At 40.5% G+C, this 20,376-nt stretch overlaps 1 protein-coding gene across 2 annotated transcripts in view; it reads left to right on the forward strand.

Moving 5' to 3' along the window:
- sorl1 (sortilin-related receptor, L(DLR class) A repeats containing) overlaps window positions 1-20,376 on the forward strand; it is a 121,153-nt gene that overhangs the window by 91,527 nt on the left and 9,250 nt on the right. The window contains exons 18-42 of one of the 2 annotated variants that reach the window (XM_055012111.1): window positions 162-293; window positions 815-906; window positions 2,744-2,990; window positions 3,087-3,225; window positions 3,349-3,522; window positions 3,680-3,793; window positions 3,897-4,019; window positions 5,524-5,643; window positions 6,982-7,107; window positions 7,278-7,388; window positions 8,148-8,279; window positions 8,504-8,635; window positions 8,770-8,904; window positions 9,670-9,822; window positions 9,951-10,130; window positions 11,268-11,396; window positions 11,613-11,739; window positions 11,902-12,071; window positions 12,274-12,386; window positions 13,544-13,648; window positions 13,732-13,798; window positions 14,652-14,734; window positions 14,839-14,929; window positions 16,288-16,478; window positions 18,319-18,438. In XM_055012111.1, coding sequence (XP_054868086.1) covers window positions 162-293; window positions 815-906; window positions 2,744-2,990; window positions 3,087-3,225; window positions 3,349-3,522; window positions 3,680-3,793; window positions 3,897-4,019; window positions 5,524-5,643; window positions 6,982-7,107; window positions 7,278-7,388; window positions 8,148-8,279; window positions 8,504-8,635; window positions 8,770-8,904; window positions 9,670-9,822; window positions 9,951-10,130; window positions 11,268-11,396; window positions 11,613-11,739; window positions 11,902-12,071; window positions 12,274-12,386; window positions 13,544-13,648; window positions 13,732-13,798; window positions 14,652-14,734; window positions 14,839-14,929; window positions 16,288-16,478; window positions 18,319-18,438 — 3,306 coding nt within the window. The remainder of the gene's footprint in view (window positions 1-161; window positions 294-814; window positions 907-2,743; window positions 2,991-3,086; window positions 3,226-3,348; window positions 3,523-3,679; window positions 3,794-3,896; window positions 4,020-5,523; window positions 5,644-6,981; window positions 7,108-7,277; window positions 7,389-8,147; window positions 8,280-8,503; window positions 8,636-8,769; window positions 8,905-9,669; window positions 9,823-9,950; window positions 10,131-11,267; window positions 11,397-11,612; window positions 11,740-11,901; window positions 12,072-12,273; window positions 12,387-13,543; window positions 13,649-13,731; window positions 13,799-14,651; window positions 14,735-14,838; window positions 14,930-16,287; window positions 16,479-18,318; window positions 18,439-20,376) is intronic. The other variant, XM_055012112.1, reaches the window with a different exon arrangement.

The raw sequence follows: 20,376 nt of genomic DNA on the forward strand, positions 1-20,376 counted from the left end.
GCAGGGACTCCAGGGGAGCTTACTCACTCATGCCAACCTGGAAATGTTGCCCTCAGCTGAATTAGCTCCAGCAGCTTAGCTTATTTCAGTATTTCTTTCACAGCTGGACAGATAGTGTCACGTTATTAACCTAGACTGGACTGTGCTTCTCTCTCCTGCAGCGTCTGTGTCTGAATGGCAGCACAGGTCAGGAGGTGGTAGTGAGGAAAGACCTGCAGAACGTCGAGGCCCTGACCTTTGACCCCATCAGTAGACTGCTCTACTGGGTTGATGCTGGAGCGCAGAAGATTGAGGTATTGAAGACAATTGTGTGTGTGTGTGTGTGTGTGTGTGTGTGTGTGTGTGTGTGTGTGTGTGTGTGTGTGTGTGTGTGTGTGTGTGTGTGTGTGTGTGTGTGTGTGTGTGTGTGTGTGTGTGTGTGTGTGTGTGTGTGTGTGTGTGTGTATGGTGTGTTTATCTATGGATTAGCACAGTTAAAAGTTAAAAAGTGTACAGGACTCAGCACAGCTCCACTTGAAATGCATTTTCTGAACAGCTATAGACACATCTGAGCTGAGTGTGGCTGCACTAACCGGACTTACATGTAGGTAAAATGATCCTGTTAGTTCTCATCCAGCTAATTTTGTTCTTTGAGGACAAATTTATTATTCATGTTATAAATACTGTTTTGCTTCCACACTTTCATGACACAGATTTTACAAGTGTTTGCTGTTGGACTGTGAGTGACGTTGTGTGCATTATTAAGTAGATTCAATCAGCAATGTAAGAGTTCCTGGTAGACGTTTTGATTTATTCACTGTTGTTGCATTTAAAGGTTTCAAACCCTGATGGAGACCTGCGCCATACTCTGCTCAACTCCTCCATCCTGGAGCACCCCCGAGCTCTAGTTCTGCTGCCTGGAGAGAGGTAAAAACACACACATTTTGTAATTGTATATCTACAATAAGCATAGTCTCACAGTTGTAATGCATTCTATCTCCTCAGCTTTACATTAAAGGCACAAATGCATCCCTTCATCAAAAAAAACAAAGCACACAAGTTGAACCTGTCATTGCTCTAATGCTGTGGTTACTCTAAGTAAACAAAGTATGTGCAGCATTGAAGAAGCAACGGCTACATCGCCATGCTTCCACTATAATTAGTGACAGTGGCTACACTATGTATGTACAGATAAATCATTCTTCTATTGATACATTATTTTTGTGTGAGATGTATATCACGTCTCACACAAAAATGTACATAGAAATGAGCCAGAAAGTGTCTATATATATTTTTAAATAAACTACTACCATACAAGAAATCCATCCATTATCTATACACCGCTTGATTCTCATTAGAGTCGTGGGGGGCTGGAGTCTATCCCAGTTGACTTAGGGTGAAGGCAGGGGACACCCTGGACAGGTCACCAGTCTATCACAGGGCTACATATAGAGACAAACAATCACACTCACATTCACACCTACAGACAATTTAGAATCACCAGTTAACCTCAGCATGTTTTTGGACTGTGGGGGAAGCTGGAGAACCCAGAGAAAACCCACATATGCACAGAGAGAACATGCAAACTCCATGCAGAAAGATCCCTGGAAGGCCTGGACATGAACCCTGGGATCTTCTAGCTGTAAGGCAACAGTGCTACTGTGCAGCCCAATACAAGAAATGACTACTTTTAATCAAACACGGCTTCCACTTTGGCATCATGTCTGCATTTATTTTGCCAGTATCAACTGATGGTTGCTTAGTGACCTTATCCCGTATAGAGTAGTCTGTAGATATTAATTAACCTATTTTACACAACCTCACAATGCTGTGTTGGGTCCAAACACTGAATCTCAAACTGAAAGTTCACTGTCTTGTTTTGTCACAACCCTATAGGTGTAGAACCTAAAAACACATTTTGCAGTACATCCACCCTGCGAATGATCTGCATGTGTTACATGATCAGTGTAGTCACAGAGTACAGATTACAGACAGCTCTATATTGTAAGAAACCAATAAACTATGCTAAAGTTTAATTATTTATAAGGTTTTTCAAGGTTTGCCTCAATATCATTCACACTGTTGCATCTACCTGTAGTACTACTTCCTTCTACCCTTGAACAGGCCTGTGAGGAATCATTTTCCAAACTGACCACACTTTACAAATGTTGCTTCACTTTCTGTGTCTAAAACACAATCTTACATGCACCAAAACACAGAGCTGCTTCCTCAAATATAGTTATGCTTCTATTTGAGATAAGCTCAGCTGGTAATCAGATTACCTCTATGTGATGTTAATATTTTTTTGAGGTTGACTTTGTTTTCCTCTCTTTCCTTTCTTGTTTAGTGAAAAAATGGTTTCATGTTTGACTCACTGAACTCGCTTCCTCTTTCACTCTTGTCTATTTATTCATATGAGGAGCATAAAAGGTTATTTTTGTGCCGGTCATTTTTACATGGCATTTTTATCATAGACTTTTTATATATATAGCCTTATATCTAGCCTTTGATTAAATACTTGATTCATCTCAGGGATAAAAATTAGATAAATCTCAAAATTCTTGTCATCACCTATGAGGAGCGAGAGAGATTTGCTTTTAGAAGTTTTAGATATTATAGTGGAACATTGGCAAAGACAGAAGTGCCTGTGTTATTGCTTAGCTCATAATTACAATAAAACAATACACCACTTTTAAATAAAGTCCAAATTTAGTGTAAGTTTCTGTTAAATTGATCCTGTATCCTCTCCATGGACACCCTGCAGTCTGATGTTCTGGACTGACTGGGGAGACCGAGCACCTGGCGTTTACCGGAGCTACATGGATGGAACCAACGTGTCATGCATCGTGTCCGAGGGCGTCCGCTGGCCCAACGGCATCACAGCTGACGACCACTGGCTGTACTGGACCGAAGCATACAGTGACCGCATCGAGAGAGCCGACTTCGCCGGGGGCCAGAGGAGCGTTCTCATGGAGGGACTGCCCCACCCATACGCCATCGCTGTCTTCAAGGTATGACTGTATATACTGTTGTAAAAACACCTGCCTTTAGAAAATGGCTGGAATAGATTTCGGATCTCACAAGCTTTTGGCGGATGCCGTTTTCAGAATGATCTGTACTGGGACGACTGGTCCAGAATGGGAATCTTTAAAGCTCCAAAGGCTGGTTCTCAGAGCAATGAGCTGATTGTTGGCAGACTAACTGGAGTCATGGACCTGAAGATCTTCTATAAGGGGAAGAACAGAGGTGAGGACCCGAGCAGGAAGTCACGTCTGGTTTGACATTCAGAATCAAATCAGTCAAGTTGCATTTCAGACTTTGTATGTCAGGATTACTTATGACGGTAATCTATATCAACTTGCCCACCAGGCCATAATGCCTGCGCTGACCAGCCGTGCAGCCTGCTGTGTCTGCCTCAGCCAGGCCACCGACACACCTGTGTTTGCCCGGATGGTGCCCCGACTGTAACCATGCCCAACGGAGAGCTGCAGTGCCAGTGTCCCAGCGGCTACCAGCTCCAGAACAACACCTGCATCAAGACGGGTGAGACAAAGCACTTTTGTACATGCAGAGCGTTGCAGAATGGTCCTGTGTGGAAAGGTTTACAATCTTGTCTCTGTTGGAAATTTGGCCTTCGTCTCAGAGGGTTCAGACTGATTAATTAGCGGTTTGCATGTGATCCTTCCTTTACTTTGATCAGAGCACAGCTGTTTGCCCAACCAGTACCACTGCTCCAACGGCCGCTGCATCAGCAGCATCTGGAAGTGTGACAGTGACAACGACTGTGGAGACATGAGTGATGAACGGGAGTGTCGTAAGTATCCAGTCACAACACTTTTCACTTTTTTTCCCCTTACATCAGCTGTGACTATGGACAAAACCACAAATTTGTCCCTGTTTGTTGTGTTGTTTCTTAGCCACTACGACCTGTGACCCGTCCAACCAGTTTCGCTGCATGGCCTCAGGGTCCTGCATTCCACTGGCCTTCAAATGTGACCACGAGGACGACTGTGGAGACAACAGTGACGAGGAACACTGTGGTGAGATGTATTCTTCGCTGTTATTTGCGCTCTGTGTGACTGTCAGTACCCCCAGCAAATACACATTAGAGGTGTTAACTGACTGTTGGCTTTAATTTTATGCATTATCTTAACAGTGAGGCATCATTTGTTTACATAGGTTCTTGCTGTCATTCACAGTTGTGTTTTGTACATAATATGATAATTAGCAGCGAAATGTGAAAGATTATGAACAGAGTTAAAGTCCAGTAAAAACAAAAATCTGTGAATCCACAAAAGAGGGAAAGGAAAACATGAACTAAAGTCTAGGGAAGTGCTTTAGTAAAATCTAAGTGTAAAATTGAAATGTAGATCTAGATTTTAGTTAAAACAAATGACCTAGGAAGTGAGGTAAAATTTTGGGTGTTAAGATTTAGCAGCGTACACAATCTCATGGAAACTATCTCAACAAGAAAAGCACTCAGAGAGCACAGTACACCACCAAGGCTGTTCATTCCCCCATATGTGATTGTCAGACATGCAGCATATTTTTGTAGAAATGCTGCATTTGTTTATTAGTTATTGATGATCAGAAATCACGGAAACATAGAATGTGGCCATTTCTGACCTTCCCTGAAAATTTAATCCAAATCCGTTAGTCCATTTTTGAGTAATGTTGTGCACAGACAGACAGATTAACAGACAAACGTACACTGATCATCACATAAATCTGCCACATTCCTTGGCGGAGTAATAAGCTGTAGTTGCTGTAAGAATTTCTGAGTGCCTCAAAAGTCAAAAGAATTATAGTCTTGGCAAGAGTAAAATTAATAAAAGGAAAGAAAATGACCTTTCTGTCATCAATTTTTTTTTGTTTCACATCTCAGTCCTTTTCATGTTTGCATATCAAGACATCTTAATAAAGTGCAGCTGCCTTGAAGTAGCTGCCGTTTGTACTGGAGAGGTGAAGCAGACTGTTGACATGATTTTGGGTTGTAATGGAATTACAGTGAAAATGCTTTTTACAAGTTGGTTAAAGCAAAGTATTCGAGCTGGAACAGTTTAATGAGAATGAATGTGGGACTCCTCAGGTCATATCTATTTTACCAAGTTGATATTTTGTTTTCACAGTACATATATTTGAAAAACAATATGTTTTAAAACCATATAGAACAATAGTGCTTGCTGCCACATTGCTTTTTTATGTGATTCTCAAACACATTCTGTAACAATCCGTATTAAGTTTAATGTTTTTTGTAAAATTTGTTTTTCTCTTAGTGCTTGTTTATAATATAATTATCTCTATTTAATGAATAAACTTCATCATGTTTTACTATGAAAACTTGTTTTAATCTCTTCCTGTTTGCTTCGTTGATGTTATGGAGCAACTTTGATGTTTCTGTGTCGCCGCATCGATTCAGATTCTGTTCAGTTTACTTTTTTCCCCCTCAACTGATCCTTGCAATTAACTTAATGAACGTGTTACGGTTGGGGTTCCATATCAGTTTTTTGCATTCACTAACAATGTTTTTGACCCATTTCTTAGAGTCTCACCAGTGCGGCCCTGGGGAGTTTACATGTGCACGAGGTGTTTGTATCCGTGAGGTGTGGCGCTGCGATGGAGATAACGACTGCAGAGACTGGTCAGATGAAGTCAATTGCACAGGTGAAGGAGAAAAATTTTCTGACTACAAAATACATTACACTGCCCTACAGGGACGAAACGCACTAGCTACGTATTTGTCAAAGTAGTTATGAGTTATAGCTTGTGCTTGAGTTTCATAGGACTGCTGTGTTCTCTGCCAGAGGCAGACAGCAGTTTACACCACTGAAGTCAGAGCACTATATGTTAAGTGAATGTTAGCTGCTGAGTGAAACTAAAGCTAAGACATTTTTTAAAATTTAGTTTGTCATTTTGTATAATTGAAAAAGAGAAAAACAGCTAAACTTCTGCAAAAGATAGCTATCTCTGCAGATGGCAGTAGCTGCCATCATATTTTCATCTCTTGGGATATTCATGTGATTTAGTGGTTAACCTGCCTGTAAATCACCTGCTTACATTAAATTTCAGATTCATGTATTAAACTGATTTCAGTCGAATCAATAATAAAACCATTAGAGTAGATCAGAAAGACTCTCAGCATTATATGAAGCTTATCCCAAGGCAGAGTGCATAGTCTGCATTTTTAGGCATTGTCAGTTTTATGACACTAATATTTAGTTTAAAACAATAAACATACAAAGACGTAAAATAAAAGCATTACAGCTCTTGTCTGTTTATGCTTTGCTGTTCAGGTTGAAAACACTTTTCTCATCTGCTCTATAGTCACTGCTCTCTGCTTTTATACACTGGAATACAGGGTGTCCCTAAAGTCTGAACACACAGGAAATCTCATTAGCTATCATTTTTTTGGCCTCCACAGATTAAATATGGCTTTGTCAAAAGAAGAAAGAGTTGAACTGGACGACTAAATGTATCAGCCCAAACTAAAGAATTGGTCATGGCTAAAATTCATGCTGGCAGCAAAAAATCACTTCCCTAACTCTAGCTCTGTCTTTCCATATGTCCATCCTTCACGTCCATTGAGAAGTAACAGTTCAACTCTTTCTTCTTTCGACAAAGCCTTATTTAATCTGTGGATGCAAAAAAATATATAGTTGATGAGATTTCCTGTGTCCAGACTTTAGGGACACTCTGAGAAACAGCATGATCTGTTAAAGTGGAAAGAATCTGATCTTGCAAGTCACAAAAAACAAGCAGTCACACAGTAACATCATTATTTTTACTCATCTTAATACAAATCCATTGTCCTTAAAGTATTTACCATGGCAACGACATATAGTTGGTTATGCAGACTTTACATCGCTGCATAATCAAAGTTGCCTCATCATAAAGGATGTGTTGCAGCTAGATTTAAATTAAAATGGTGTAATGCTGTCGTCTGTGAAGCACCGTCTCTTACCAGCTTCTCCAAGCCTTTAATCTCTCTGTATTTGTCCCTAGTGGGCCATCATACATGTGAGCCCAGCAGTTTCCAGTGTCACACAGGCCACTGTATACCACAGCGGTGGAAGTGTGATGGTGATGATGACTGTCAGGATGACTCTGATGAAGATCCTCAATACTGTGGTAAGTTGACGTACTTAACTGGTGTTGGCCATATGTTAAAGTCATGGAAATCAGTCATTAATCATCCTTATGTGCTGATAGCATTAATGTGTTGAATTCATTACGGTCATTGAAGCAACGGCTCTCTGTGAGCAGTAGTGGTTTATTCATATTGTGTGGTGTGTTTTCAGAGGGAACTAGATGTAAAGGCTTCCTGTGCTCCAACGGCACCTGCCTGGCAGCCACCGCACACTGCAATGGCATCCAAGAGTGTCCAGACGGTGCTGATGAGCACAACTGTGGTAAGTGGTCCCAAGACCCCATCCAGTGAAAATCAAGTTTTATACCTTTTATCACATGTCCAGATGGTGCTTTTTAAATCCTAGAAGGCTTATCATGAGTGAAGTGAGCCATCAACATTTTCCAGGGTTTCAGATGTAACAAAGCTGAGGAACCAGTCCTGTCAAGTTGCATTGTGGGACTTTGTGTATAATTGTTCTTCTTCAGAATTGGTTTCCAGTTCAAACATTTATGGCTGAATGACTCCAATATTTCAACTTTCCATTGTGTAGCATTTAGTAGTTTTACAGTGTCTCAGTAGAGTTGTGGGTGAGCTGTAGAGGAAGCTGTAGTGTAGAGTTACATCTCAGACCTTTCAAAGCTGGATGGGATTCTTTTTAGCGAAAAAAAAACCCTTCTAAATGTGTTTTTAGGGGTAAAACCAATAACCAGAGAGCAACGTTAAGTGAAAGCTTTTTAGCAATATGTAAGCAACTTATCTTTGAGCTGTTTTCTAAGACAAAGAGTGGGACTAGAAGAGAGCCTTAAGGGATGCCACAGGTTATGTCTAAATTACTATGTCATTATTTTGTTGTCGCTGTGTGTGTTCAAATTATATTTATATTTTTCATCTAAAAAAGTCTGCAGAATATTTACTGGACAGTCAAACACACTAGAAAGTCTGTGGTGTAAATATGACATTGGATTGGTCAGTGTGTGTCGATGAGTCAGTGTGTGCCGATGAGTCATTGTGCATGTTTTTTGGTTTGTTCCATCCTCAGACCCCCTGTGTACTCGCTACATGGAGTTTGTTTGTAAGAATCGAGCCCAGTGTCTGTTTCAGTCTCTGGTTTGTGACGGGATCAAACACTGTGAAGATGGATCTGATGAGGACGCTGACTATGCTGGATGTGGTGAGCAACAATCACATACATGCACTGTTTCATTCCTTCTTTATGACAATAAACTGAATATCTTTGAGCTGATGCCAAAGCGAGGCATTTGTCATCTTGGGCACCATTTAATGATGTTTTATAGACCAAACAATTGATCGATTAATCAAGCAGTCCTGCTCCAAAGTAAACAAGAGCTTTTGCTCATGAGGTAACACAATATGTCCTTGTGTATTTTCTGTCAGCTGCACCATCTGAATTTGGCAAAGTGTGTGACGCCTACACCTTCCAGTGTGCCAACGGAGTGTGTGTGAGCCTGGAGTGGAAATGCGACGGCATGGATGACTGTGGGGATTACTCTGATGAAGCCAACTGTGGTGAGCAGGAGGAACTTATGGGAAAAATGCCCAGCTCACACACACTACACCTAATGTTTCATATCAAATGAAAAGTAAACAAAATATGCTGAAGCAGCCATACCTGAGGCTGACTGTTGCTCTGCTCATTGCAGCTGCTCCCAGTGAAGTGCCCGGCTGCTCCAGGTATTTCCAGTACGAGTGCAAAAACGGACGCTGTATTCCTACATGGTGGAAGTGTGATGGAGAGAATGACTGTGGGGACTGGTCTGATGAGGCCCCATGTACAGGTACACACTTGTTAGGTTCATTTAGTGTTACAAGCAGCGGAACTTTATGCAACATCATTTCTGATTATTGGCAGTAGCACTCATGTTAAGTGGTTTTTGTGCACAGTTAAACATAAATACCATTTCAGGTATTGTACATGACTTAGCTTAAAGCTAATTATTACTCGCAGTCTCTTGGGATGTCATCGTAAAACCATAGAGACTGAGCACTACTAGACAACACACATAATACAAAGTTACAGGCAAAGTTAGGTACTTTAAATATATTTGTATATATAAACAAGAGTCACATACACTACCGTTCAGAAGTTTGAGTTCACTTACAAATGTCCTTATTTTTAAAAGAAAAGCAGTTTTTTCAATGAAGATAACATTAAATGAATGATAAATCCAGTCTAGACATTGTTAATGTGGTAAATGACTATTCTGGCTGGAAACAGCTGATTTTTAATAGAATATCTCCATAGGGGTACAGAGGAACATTTCCAGCAACCATCACTCCTGTGTTCTAATGCTACATTGTGTTAGCTAATGGCGTTGAAAGGCTAATTGATGATTAGAAAACCCTTGTGCAATTATGTTAGCACATGAATAAAAGTGTGAGTTTTCATGAAAAACATGAAATTGTCTGGGTGACCCCAAACCTTTGAACAATAGTCTATATTTGTTTCTATATATTTGAAACCTTATTGTTTAATTTGCTTTTTGATCGACCAAATTTCCCATTTCTGTCCAGTCATTAAACTTGTGTCTTAACCATTGCAGGTGGTGTTACTCCTCACAGTGTGGACCCTTCTCCCACTACCTGTGCACCTAACCGCTTCCACTGTGGCTCTGGAGCTTGTATCATCAACACCTGGGTGTGCGACGGCTACGCTGACTGCACCGACGGCAGCGATGAGCTCGGATGTCCTACAGGTGCCAACTCTCTCTGCTGATTGGCTGAGGCTTTTCTTTAATATCCTATTGTGACTGACTAAATAAATAATTAAAAAGAGTATATAGTTCAAGTCCGTACCATTCTCCACTTGGTATTTCTCTGACAGCAGCTAATGGCTCTGTGACGCTGGCCCCGGTACCCACCGAGGCCGCCGTACCCCCTCCCTCCCCTGGTCGCTGTAGTCAGGGTCAGTTCATGTGCCGCCGGCCCCCCCACTGTATCCCCGACTGGCAGCACTGTGACGGCCAAGTCCACTGCCAGGACAACTCTGATGAAGCCCACTGCCGTGAGTTTTTGCATACTGCACACATGACAGCAAACTTGTTTTGTCTTTACATTTTTTATTAGTCTAGGCACCATAGACATATACAGATGATACAAATATGAAATCAGGGCTCTCTTTAGGTTTTCAGAGGATTTTTTGCACTGTCAGGGTTCCACAGGGAGACACTGGTTGCAGGGTTTGATGTTATTTTCAGGAATCTTAAGTAATTTTTGTGTATTTGTTTCAACCATTATCCTGGGCATAATTGTGGAAGAGAGCTGGTAACATGCTGCTAACAGAACTAGCCTGTTGTTTATATTAACTCTATATTAGTGGTAACAGAGGATGCTCTCAACTGCATTTTTGAACAGTATTTATTTGTATTTTAATGCACATGAACGCAGCAATTTTTAGCTACCAAGCCACATTACACATTAGATACTAACATAAATTCTTTAATGTCAAATAACTTTACTGGCTGCCTCATTACATGAATGTCTATGTAGCTAGCTGAATCCTTTTTAGTTCAAAAAAGGTGACATTAGTCATATCTTCTCTCTATCTGTTACTGCTGTTGTTTACATCCACAAGAAGTACAAAAACGTATATATTAAAAATACTTCTAACTACCATTGAGAGTAGATGGTATGGAGAAATATCCAATGATCCAATCTGTTGCCAGCTTACCTTTCCAGTTGAAGCTTAGATTACTTTTTACATTCATTCAGCTCAAGGTTCTCTGCAAAAACACTCAAGAACTGCACATAAGCCTTTCTATGGTAGAATAAACAAAGCATTCAAAATTCAGATTCAGCAGCACTCTCATGTTTTAAAAGACCTAACTTTGATCTAAATCATTACATAACATTTTTAACCTGCTTTTCAAGCTTGAATATTAGATCAGAGCAGCACATGAGCTATGATTTGCATCACTTATGTTTCACTGACACATTAATCCGGGATGACAAAAGGTGTCTAAGAATCATATGTAAACGTGTTCCCCTTTTTTGATATTTCTACACGTACACAAAATGTTTCTGGTACTGCAGAAGTAAATATTATTCATTGAAGTCATTCCTTCATATCACTGCTTACAGATCATTCATATGCAGGTATTGCCATACCCAAACAATAAAGATAAAACCTCTCTGTCTCCAGCCACACGAGGGCCTCTGTTCTGTGTTAACGGGACTCGCTGTTCTGACGGTGAAGCCTGTGTGCTGGACAGTGAGAGGTGTGACGGCTTCCTGGACTGCTCTGATCACAGTGACGAGGACAACTGCACCCGTAGGTTCACTATTCGCTCCCCATGGCCTCATTTTTCAAAATTATGCAAGAGAAACTTATGTGTGAGCTGCTCACTGTCAGGTCCATTGTGAAAGCCTGTAGTCTCTGGCAGTACCATGCTGCCACCTGCTGGTGGTTTATATCCATTGAAAATTTTTAAAAATTAAGCAAAACCGATCCACAACATTGGACTCTACTTTCTCCTGTGTCTCCAAGTGGACACCCTGGCTTATAAAGTCCAGAACCTCCAGTGGACACCTGACTTCTTGGGAGCCGTCACTCTGACCTGGTCCCGTCCCAAAAACCTTCCCTTGGACTCCTGCTACTTCCTCATCTACTACAGGTGAGCCTGGACACATGGGGCCATGTGTTGAAGATGGATTAGAACACTGTTCACATTAAATGATGATATGCCAGTACTGCAAGTCACAGTGGTGCTACAACTATTAGAATCAGTGTGACCCGTCCTGCCTTGATGGCCCTTATCTTGTGTTTTTGTGATCAGGCTTGTGGGCACACAGCAGTGGACCACCATGGACACCCACAGCAACAAGACCAGCTACAAACTGACCGTGCTGAAACCAGACACCACCTACCATGTGAAGGTGCTCACTCAGTGCCTCAGCAAGCTGCACAAGACCAACGAGGTGGTCACAGTCAGGACACCAGAGGGACGTGAGTATCACATGACCAACATACACAGAGCTGTTCACATGACACGTGTGCTCCACTGCTAACACTGTCTCTGATTACTGCTCATGTCTAAATGCTAACAGGTGTGCAGGATTTTTAACAAAATCTAGATTTTTAATTATTAGTGGTAAATTTCTGTCTTTGTTTTGGGATGAATATCTGTGTGTGTTTGGATGCGGTGTAGTGCCTGACCCTCCCAGGAACCTGCAGCTGTCTTGTGATAATGGTGAGGACGGGACAGTGGAGGTTTCATGGAACCCTCCTGACAAAGGACACGGCCTCATCAGAGAGTACATTGTGAGTCACTGTCCCTGCAACAAACTGATGTTTATTTTTAGACAGTCTGAATGCCAAAACAAGTGCAAGACTGGCTGATGGCTGAAGCGTCAACCTGTAGACTGTATTATTCATTTTTGCTCTCTGTGTCACATTTGTGGGTAATTATATAAACATCAACAGAGTATGTGACTCTACAAGCTACATACTATAGATATTTACTGTTCACATTTTAATTTTGTTTCCTGTAGTTCAGCTCAGCTTAGATGAAAAGTCCCTTCATTTTGTCATATGACTGTTGCCTACAGTTGAGTCACTAATGGCTACCCAGCTGTGCTGAATTTTTCATTTCTTACACAATTTAGTTAGAGCACTCAATGTATTTTTAGCATGTTTTTAAATGAGACATGTAGAATAAAAATGATTTTGATGAAATATTGTGGTTTCAAACTTAGATTGGTTAAGTTTCCTGACTGAACCACACATCACGAATCATCAGTTCAAGCACTGTTTAAAAGGAGAAAATCTAAACATTCTCTCTGTTTTTACAGTTTCTGGCTGATGAATGGTGTCATTTTGGCAATTTTGTTTATTTTATTTTTAATACTATATTCCTTTCAAACCTGCTAAGCGGTTTATGATTCAGACGGTTCAATTTCCGAATTATATTTGTTATTTTTGCATATGTGTATTCATATTACCGTAATAATGGAATTGATTTTTTAAAATGCCCAGCCCTGATGTGTGTTTGCTTTTTTTTTCAAGAAGTGTTCTGATCCCCTGATTTTACAGGAACACACAATATAGGAGCAGCTTACTTTTCTCAGGTGCAATCTGAGTTTCCGTGCTGTTGATGGCATATGGTATGAAGAAAGGATAACTACATCACGTTAATCTTCTGTCAGTGTGCTGCAAGTTATCGTGGTGTCGTTTGTCTATGTTACACATTTAAATTGACAATGGCACATGCCAATGATACAGCAGTGCAGTCTCACATTTTGTGTGACAGGTTTAGGAATTATAAATTTCCTAAGAGACTTTCCTGTGTCTGACGTAATTTGCCTGAATGTGTGTGTGTGTGTGTGTGTGTGTGTGTGTGTGTGTGTGTGTGTGTGTGTGTGTGTGTGTGTGTGTGTGTGTGTGTGTGTGTGTGTGTGTGTGCGTGTGTGTGTTGACAGGTCGAATACAGTGAGCATGGAGGTCTTGACTGGACATCACAAAGATCGGCCAAAACCAGCACTGAGGTGAAGGAGCTGCAGCCAGACACTCTGTACAGGTTCAGGGTAAGACAGCTACTTCTCTCCACTGTGGTAAAATGCTGGAATTATTATCAGGTGCAGCTTTTATAATCACTGATGTTTCCCAGGTGGCTGCAGTGACCAGCCGAGGTGTCGGAAACTGGACTGAGGTTAAATCCATCACCCCAAAGAAAGGTAAACTGAACTTCCCCACAGCTGTAACACCACTGCAGTGTAAAAAGCTGTCCAACAGCGACATCTGCTGGTATTTAGTGAGTAGTTCAGATTGTACAGGTGTGCTGTGTTTGGAACTACACTGTTTGCAGCTTCACCTGGTATAATGTGATGGTTTGGATTTCGTGTTTTTTGTCATTGGATAGTGCACATGTTCTTGTTTGTGAGAAATGATTTGTGCCAGCTGTCAGACAGGCCTCATATCGTAAATTGAAGACTATATTTTTCACTTATCTCATTTATCAAAATGTTAAAATAGAACTAAAAAAACTAAACTAAATGAATAAGTACATCACATGGTACAGTTATTTAAATGGCACAGAGCTCAGAATAATGCAGCATTAAACCTTAGCTCCTCACTATCAGGAATTTGCAGATTATACATTTATTGAAACAAAGCTGAAAAAAGGAAATGAAATCAAGCTGGAAGAAAACTAAATTACCATTTGATTTTGTGACGAATTCAATATAATGTGCAGTTTATCATCATTGATATGATATTGATTCGTGAATTCAAATCCTACTAAATCAGTTTTTCGGTGTTAAAGTGTTGTTATTAAAACTCGACATTTCACCAAAATGTTCCAGAAAAAAATGCCTGAAAAAAAAGCGATTGAAGATGCATCTTATAAAGCAGATGGAGATAGGGCTGAGTTTGCATTGGCAACAACATTACATTGAAATGTTTAAAGCAAATAAAGTTGGCATCATTTATTCTGCTGCCCCGACAGATACTTCCTCATCAGCCATCTGGAATATAAATTAAAATCACCACTGATACAAGTAAACATTTTTTGACCTTTCTCTGCTGCAGCTCTGCCTCCTCCCTCTGTGATCGCCGACAGCATCACCACCGACTCCATGAGCCTTTCATTCAGCTTAAACTCCCAGTATGATGTAAGAGCTTCTCTGTACAACAACTCCAGAGTTTTTACGTAATGCAGCTGTGTTCTGTCTGTATCTGTGCAAACATGACTGATGATTCCTTGTATGTCTTTCAGGTGAAACAGTACATTGTGATTCTGTCCTGGCAGTTTGACACCCACGTCAAGGAGAGCAAGAACTACTCAGTCACAGCAGGGATCCTCAAAGGTGCTGCTCCAATGTGATGTCTTTGTCTCGTCATGTTTCAGTCACATGTTGTGCACATGCACTACCAGTCAAAAGTTTGGACATACCTTCTCATTTAATGATTTTTCTTTATTTTCATGACTATTTACATTGTAGATTCTCACTGAAACCCTCAAAACTATGAATGAACCCATATGGAATTATGTAGTGAACAAAAAAGTGTGAAATAAGTCAAAACATGTTTCAAATTTCAGATTCTTCAAAATAGTCACCCTTTGCTTTGATTACTGCTTTGCACACTCTTGGTATTCTCTGGATGAGCTTCTTGAGGTAGTCACCTGAAATGGTTTTCACTTCACAAGTGTGCCTTGTCAAGATTCATTTGTGGAATTTCTTGCCTTCTTAATGGGGTTGGGAGCATCAGTTGTGTTGTGCAGAAGTCAGGCTGGGACACAGTTGATAGTTATATTTGACAACTGTTAGAATCCATATTATGGCAAGAACCAATCAGCTAAGTAAAGAGAAATGACAGTCTATCATTACTTTAAGAACTGAAGGTCAGTCAGTCTGGAAAATTGAAAAAACTTTGAATGTATCCCCAAGTGTAGTTGCAAAAACCATCAAGCGCTACGACCAAACTGGCTCACATGAGGACCGCCCCAGGAAAGGAAGACCAAGAGTCACCTCTGCTGCTGAGGATAAGATCATCTGAGTCACCAGCCTCAGAAATGACAAGTTAACAGCAGCTCAGATTAGAGCCCAGATAAATGCCACACAGAGTTCTAGTAGCAGACACATCTCTACATCAACTGTTCAGAGGAGACTGAACCAATCAGGCCTTTATGGTCAAATAGCTGCTAAGAAATCACTACTAAGGAAAAGCAAGAAGCAGAAGAATTTGTTTGGGCCAAGAAACACAAGGAATGGACATTAGACCAGTGGAAATCTGTGCTTTGGTCTGATGAGTCCAAATTTGAGATCTTTGGTTCCACCCACCATGTCTTTGTGAGACCAGAAAAGGTGAACAGATGGTCTCTACATACATGGTTCCCACCGTGAAGCATAGAGGAGGAGGTGTGATGGTGTGGGGGTGCTTCGCTGGTGACACTGTTGGTGCAAAGCAGTAATCAAAGCAAAAGGTGACTACTTTGAGGAATCTACAATATAACACGTCTTGACATATTTCACACTTTTTTGTCTATTACATAATTCCATATGTGTTCATTCATAGTTTTGATGCCTTCAGTGAGAACCTACAATGTAAATAGTCATGAAAATAAAGAAGAGACATTAAATGAGAAGGTGTGTCCAAACTTTTGGCTGGTAGTGTATATTTCCTGGGGCCGTCAGTTAGCTTTTGGCGTGTGTTGTGTTTCCAGCTACAAACCTGACAGCAGGGACAGTGTATGAGGTGGCTGTGTGGGCTCACACCAGTATAGGAGACAGTCCCACCGCCCTGTCCCATCACCAGACCGCCGGCACCCAGCCAGACCGGCCCTCCCTCAAAGCCAGGGCTCTCAACCAGACAGCTGTAGAGTGCAGCTGGACCATCAGTGGACCCCCTGCACAGGTGCATCATGTGCACACCAGACAAAAAACAACACTAAAAACTTAACCTGTACTTGTTTCATGTGTTTTGTGTGTGTTATGTTATGTGGACCGTCACTCTGCACTTTAGGAAGCCAAAGCAAGTTTGAGTTGCTGACAGCATCACACCCACACTGTAGAATAAGTGCATGTGAAATTACACCCTTTATTTAACTCCAATTCAAGCATGTTTTCCAAGTGTTTCCCTCATTTTCGCAGCAGATAAGGAGTGCAGGTGGTAGAGAATTAGTGTGTGGCAGCATGTTCTGTTAGCCTGATGCCCCAGACAATACACTCAACTGTTCACTGAAGTTCATGATAGAAATACATCAGTCAAATCCCACACTGACGCAATCAGACAAATCTGTGGAAGATCTAAAATATATCAATAAAGCATATTAAAGTAGATTTCCTTGTTATGTACACATTTATTGTGCTATAATACAGCAGTACAGTTACTGGATATTGATTCTTAATAAGTACATTGTATTAATGTCACAACAGAAAACAAAATAAAGAAGGAGAAGATGAGCTTTTCTTCATTTGCTAAAATGAAAACAGTCAGCCGTCCAATCACAGCCTATAAGCAGCATCGGGGGTGGAGCAAACTCCTTTTCCTCCTTTGTACTCAAAATTTCAAACATTTCTGAACTTACAGACAGAAGTATGTCTTTAAAACTAAACTAAATTCAGGCATTTTACAATGAAGTTCTTATGATAGGAAAACATACAAAACCTGAACAGTAGAATTATGAATGTAGGTTTTAATGCCAGGATGGTATGTAGGAGTGTATTAGTTTTAGCTAGTTGGAACTAAAAAGCTTACAGACCCACTGTGTCATTCTACTATCTGTGGCTTAATAAATCTGAATGATATGAAGCTAACTAAAAGAATAGACGGGGATTGAAAAGGAAATTGCAACTCATCCAAATCAGGGTGATTTTGTTCTGACTGTTCTGTCATTGTACCGGATTGTTTAGTTTTATCTCTGTACGTCTGAGCGTAAAATCTTTACTAAAAGTTTATGTGTACACAAAAGAGCAAAATGGTGCACGCCAAAAATTATGAGATTTATTACACTGCACATTCACACCTGCCCACAAATATCCCACAGTCCCCTTGAAAATCCACTTGTAGATTAGTCATAAACTGTCAGTATAAAACGCTAATATTATTGTACCTGCAGTTTTGTGTGGAGGAGAGCAGCAGTGATAATAGTAGATCATGTATAAAAGTCATCGTTGGTTTGTGGACGACTGCTTTGAGGCTTGTTGTTTTGAAACCAGACATAAAGACGGGTGAACGATGGGTGAATCTGACTAAGAACTTGAGAACAGTGATAACGGTGATACATTAGCAGTCTGTCAATTACAAGTTAACCCCACCCTGAAACATACCCTACTGTATCATCAACCTCTTTTTTCTTTTCACCATGTTGTCAGAATGTTCATACTCGTTAATCTCTATTGGTTACCACATTCTCCCACCAAGTTTGCTTTTAGAAATCCCAACTTCTCAGTCAACTGTTTTAAAATGAAGCCACCTCAGAGAAATGTTAGTTGCTGAGCCAAAATTGCTGGGCACCTCTGTATTATGCTGTAGTACTGTGCCTTAATAGAACCTTCAAATTGTTGCATGAACGGGTGAAAAGCAGATCATTTTCCATACCAGTAACAGAAACTACATCAATCAACACTTCATTTTGAATGTATGAGTCAGGACTACAACGCTGAATCCTCATTTCACTGAGTAGAAGTCCTCACTGTGTTTTCTTTGTTTTGTGTGTGTGTGTGTGTGTGTGTGTGTGTGTGTGTGTGTGCAGGTGTATGGGGTGTTCTACGCCACCTCCTTCCTGGATCTGTACCGCAGTCCTCGTCGGGTCCACACCTCTTCTCTCAGCCTCACATTGAATGTAGACAGTGATGAACAGTATCTGTTCCTGGTGAGTCCTCCTCTAAACTCTTTCCAAACTCTCCTCACTTAAAACCACTATTTTTGTATGACTTTATTCATAGTTTTGATTGCATGATCAGATCCATTCAGTGTTCAGTCAGGAGAGACATCTGGTAGATGTCTGAACTCCCAGATGTCTGAAGTGAAACTGTCTTTTTGTCAAACCCTTCATGTTTTCACACACACAAAAAAAGCTGTTCTGGCATAAAGCCAAATTAGTCTTAGCACTAAAGTCTTTGTCTGCAACATGTGTGAAGAAAATAGAGGGAGAAATCTCCACCCAGTTTTTCCACCTGAAAAACAAAGTCAGTGCTAAAGAGGAAATTACTTTGTGTTGAATTTGACAAATGCAGATGCAAATAGCACCACCATCTCCTCCACAGCTGCACCATCACCTCTCTGTACTGAGGGCTGGTGGTGGGAGGTGATGCCAGCAGTGAATCAGAGCTTAGTAGTGAACAATGACTGTACATGCAAGGCCTTTAGTATGCATAGCTACACGTACAGTTATAAACTAATGTTAAAAATAGCAAGGGTTGAAGTCAGGCACACAGATGGTGGGTTCACAATTTTGAATCAACAGAAGGAATCCGGGTGGGCTGGGAAACCTGCTGTATACAAACCGGCCTTGTGTCAGCAGTCCAGACTGCTGCTGCTTCTGGTGTGGTGACTGTTTTCTTGGCCCACTTTTCCTTTCCTTCGTACCGTCAGTCTGCTGTCTGAGCATTGCTGCTGACCATGTTCATCCCTTGATATCTACAGTTCATCATCTTCTAATGGCTGCTTCCAGCACGATAATGCAGCATGTTTCAAACTGGTTTCATGAACGTCACAGTAACTTTGGTGATTTCTTCAGTCACCAGATGTAAATTCAACACTTTTAGGACCAGGTAAAACAGGGTGTTGACAACAGAAATGTGCAGCTGACAAAGCTGCACTGAAGCTCCTTTAAGAGGAAAGAGAAGCCTGTATTAGTCTGACATTCCTAATTAAGTGCTTGGTGAGTCTGTGTGTTACTTATTGATGCTGTCGAGGTAAAGTGAAACAGTTCAGGGTTGGTTTCAAAGTAAAAAGAAGAAACTTTGACAGCTGACAAACTATGACAGCTGTATATGAAGACAGGGTTTCTGCGGGGCATTAATAGTCATTAAATTGATTTTGTGAAAATTAAGGCCTTAAATGGCATTAAAAATCATTACATTTGATTCTCAGCATTAAAAATTCTTTCTGCAGTTTTTAAGAAAAATATTTGATAATAATAATATAATAATATGTAATTATAGACTGCGATTCGTCAGATATGTGCATCTGCGTAAACATGCCGAAGCATTGCAATAATTGTTCCGGCCGGTCGGGTACAATTCCCAAAAACTGCATGTTTGGAAAGTGACCAGCCGGCTGGACCAGGTGGAGGAGAGCTGGGAAATGGGGAAACGCAAATTCCAGCAAAAATGGCTAGAAAACGTGGAATTCAGAGAATGACTACAGCCCGTGCTTGGTCAGGGGTGGTGTCAGAAATAGTGAAATGTAGGGACAGTTTTCATATAAAAATCATCTTTTACAAAAAAACAATCCTGTGTAGTTTGTTGAGTTCACGGTCATGGCATTAAATTTTTACAGTATAGCACTAAAATGGCATTAAAAAGCATTAAATTTGACTGGATGATTTCTGCAGAAACCCTGAAAGAATCATTATCCAAGGTACTGCTTATGCACAACTAAATTTTTGCTAAATAATTAAATAAATAATTTAATAAATGCATTGCTAAATAAATGCAACAGTATCCTTTGTAAGAAGTGACAGGTTAGCTCTCCTTTATTTTTCAACTCATCTATTCTTTAAGGTACATTTGTAACTGTAGATTGCCAGGTTTGCATTTTTAATTTTTTTTTGGCTTTCTTAACAAATTGACTTTGTTGGTTATAT

The sequence above is a fragment of the Amphiprion ocellaris genome, chromosome 7 (genome assembly GCF_022539595.1).
Source record: "Amphiprion ocellaris isolate individual 3 ecotype Okinawa chromosome 7, ASM2253959v1, whole genome shotgun sequence".
Lineage (NCBI taxonomy): Eukaryota > Metazoa > Chordata > Actinopteri > Pomacentridae > Amphiprion > Amphiprion ocellaris.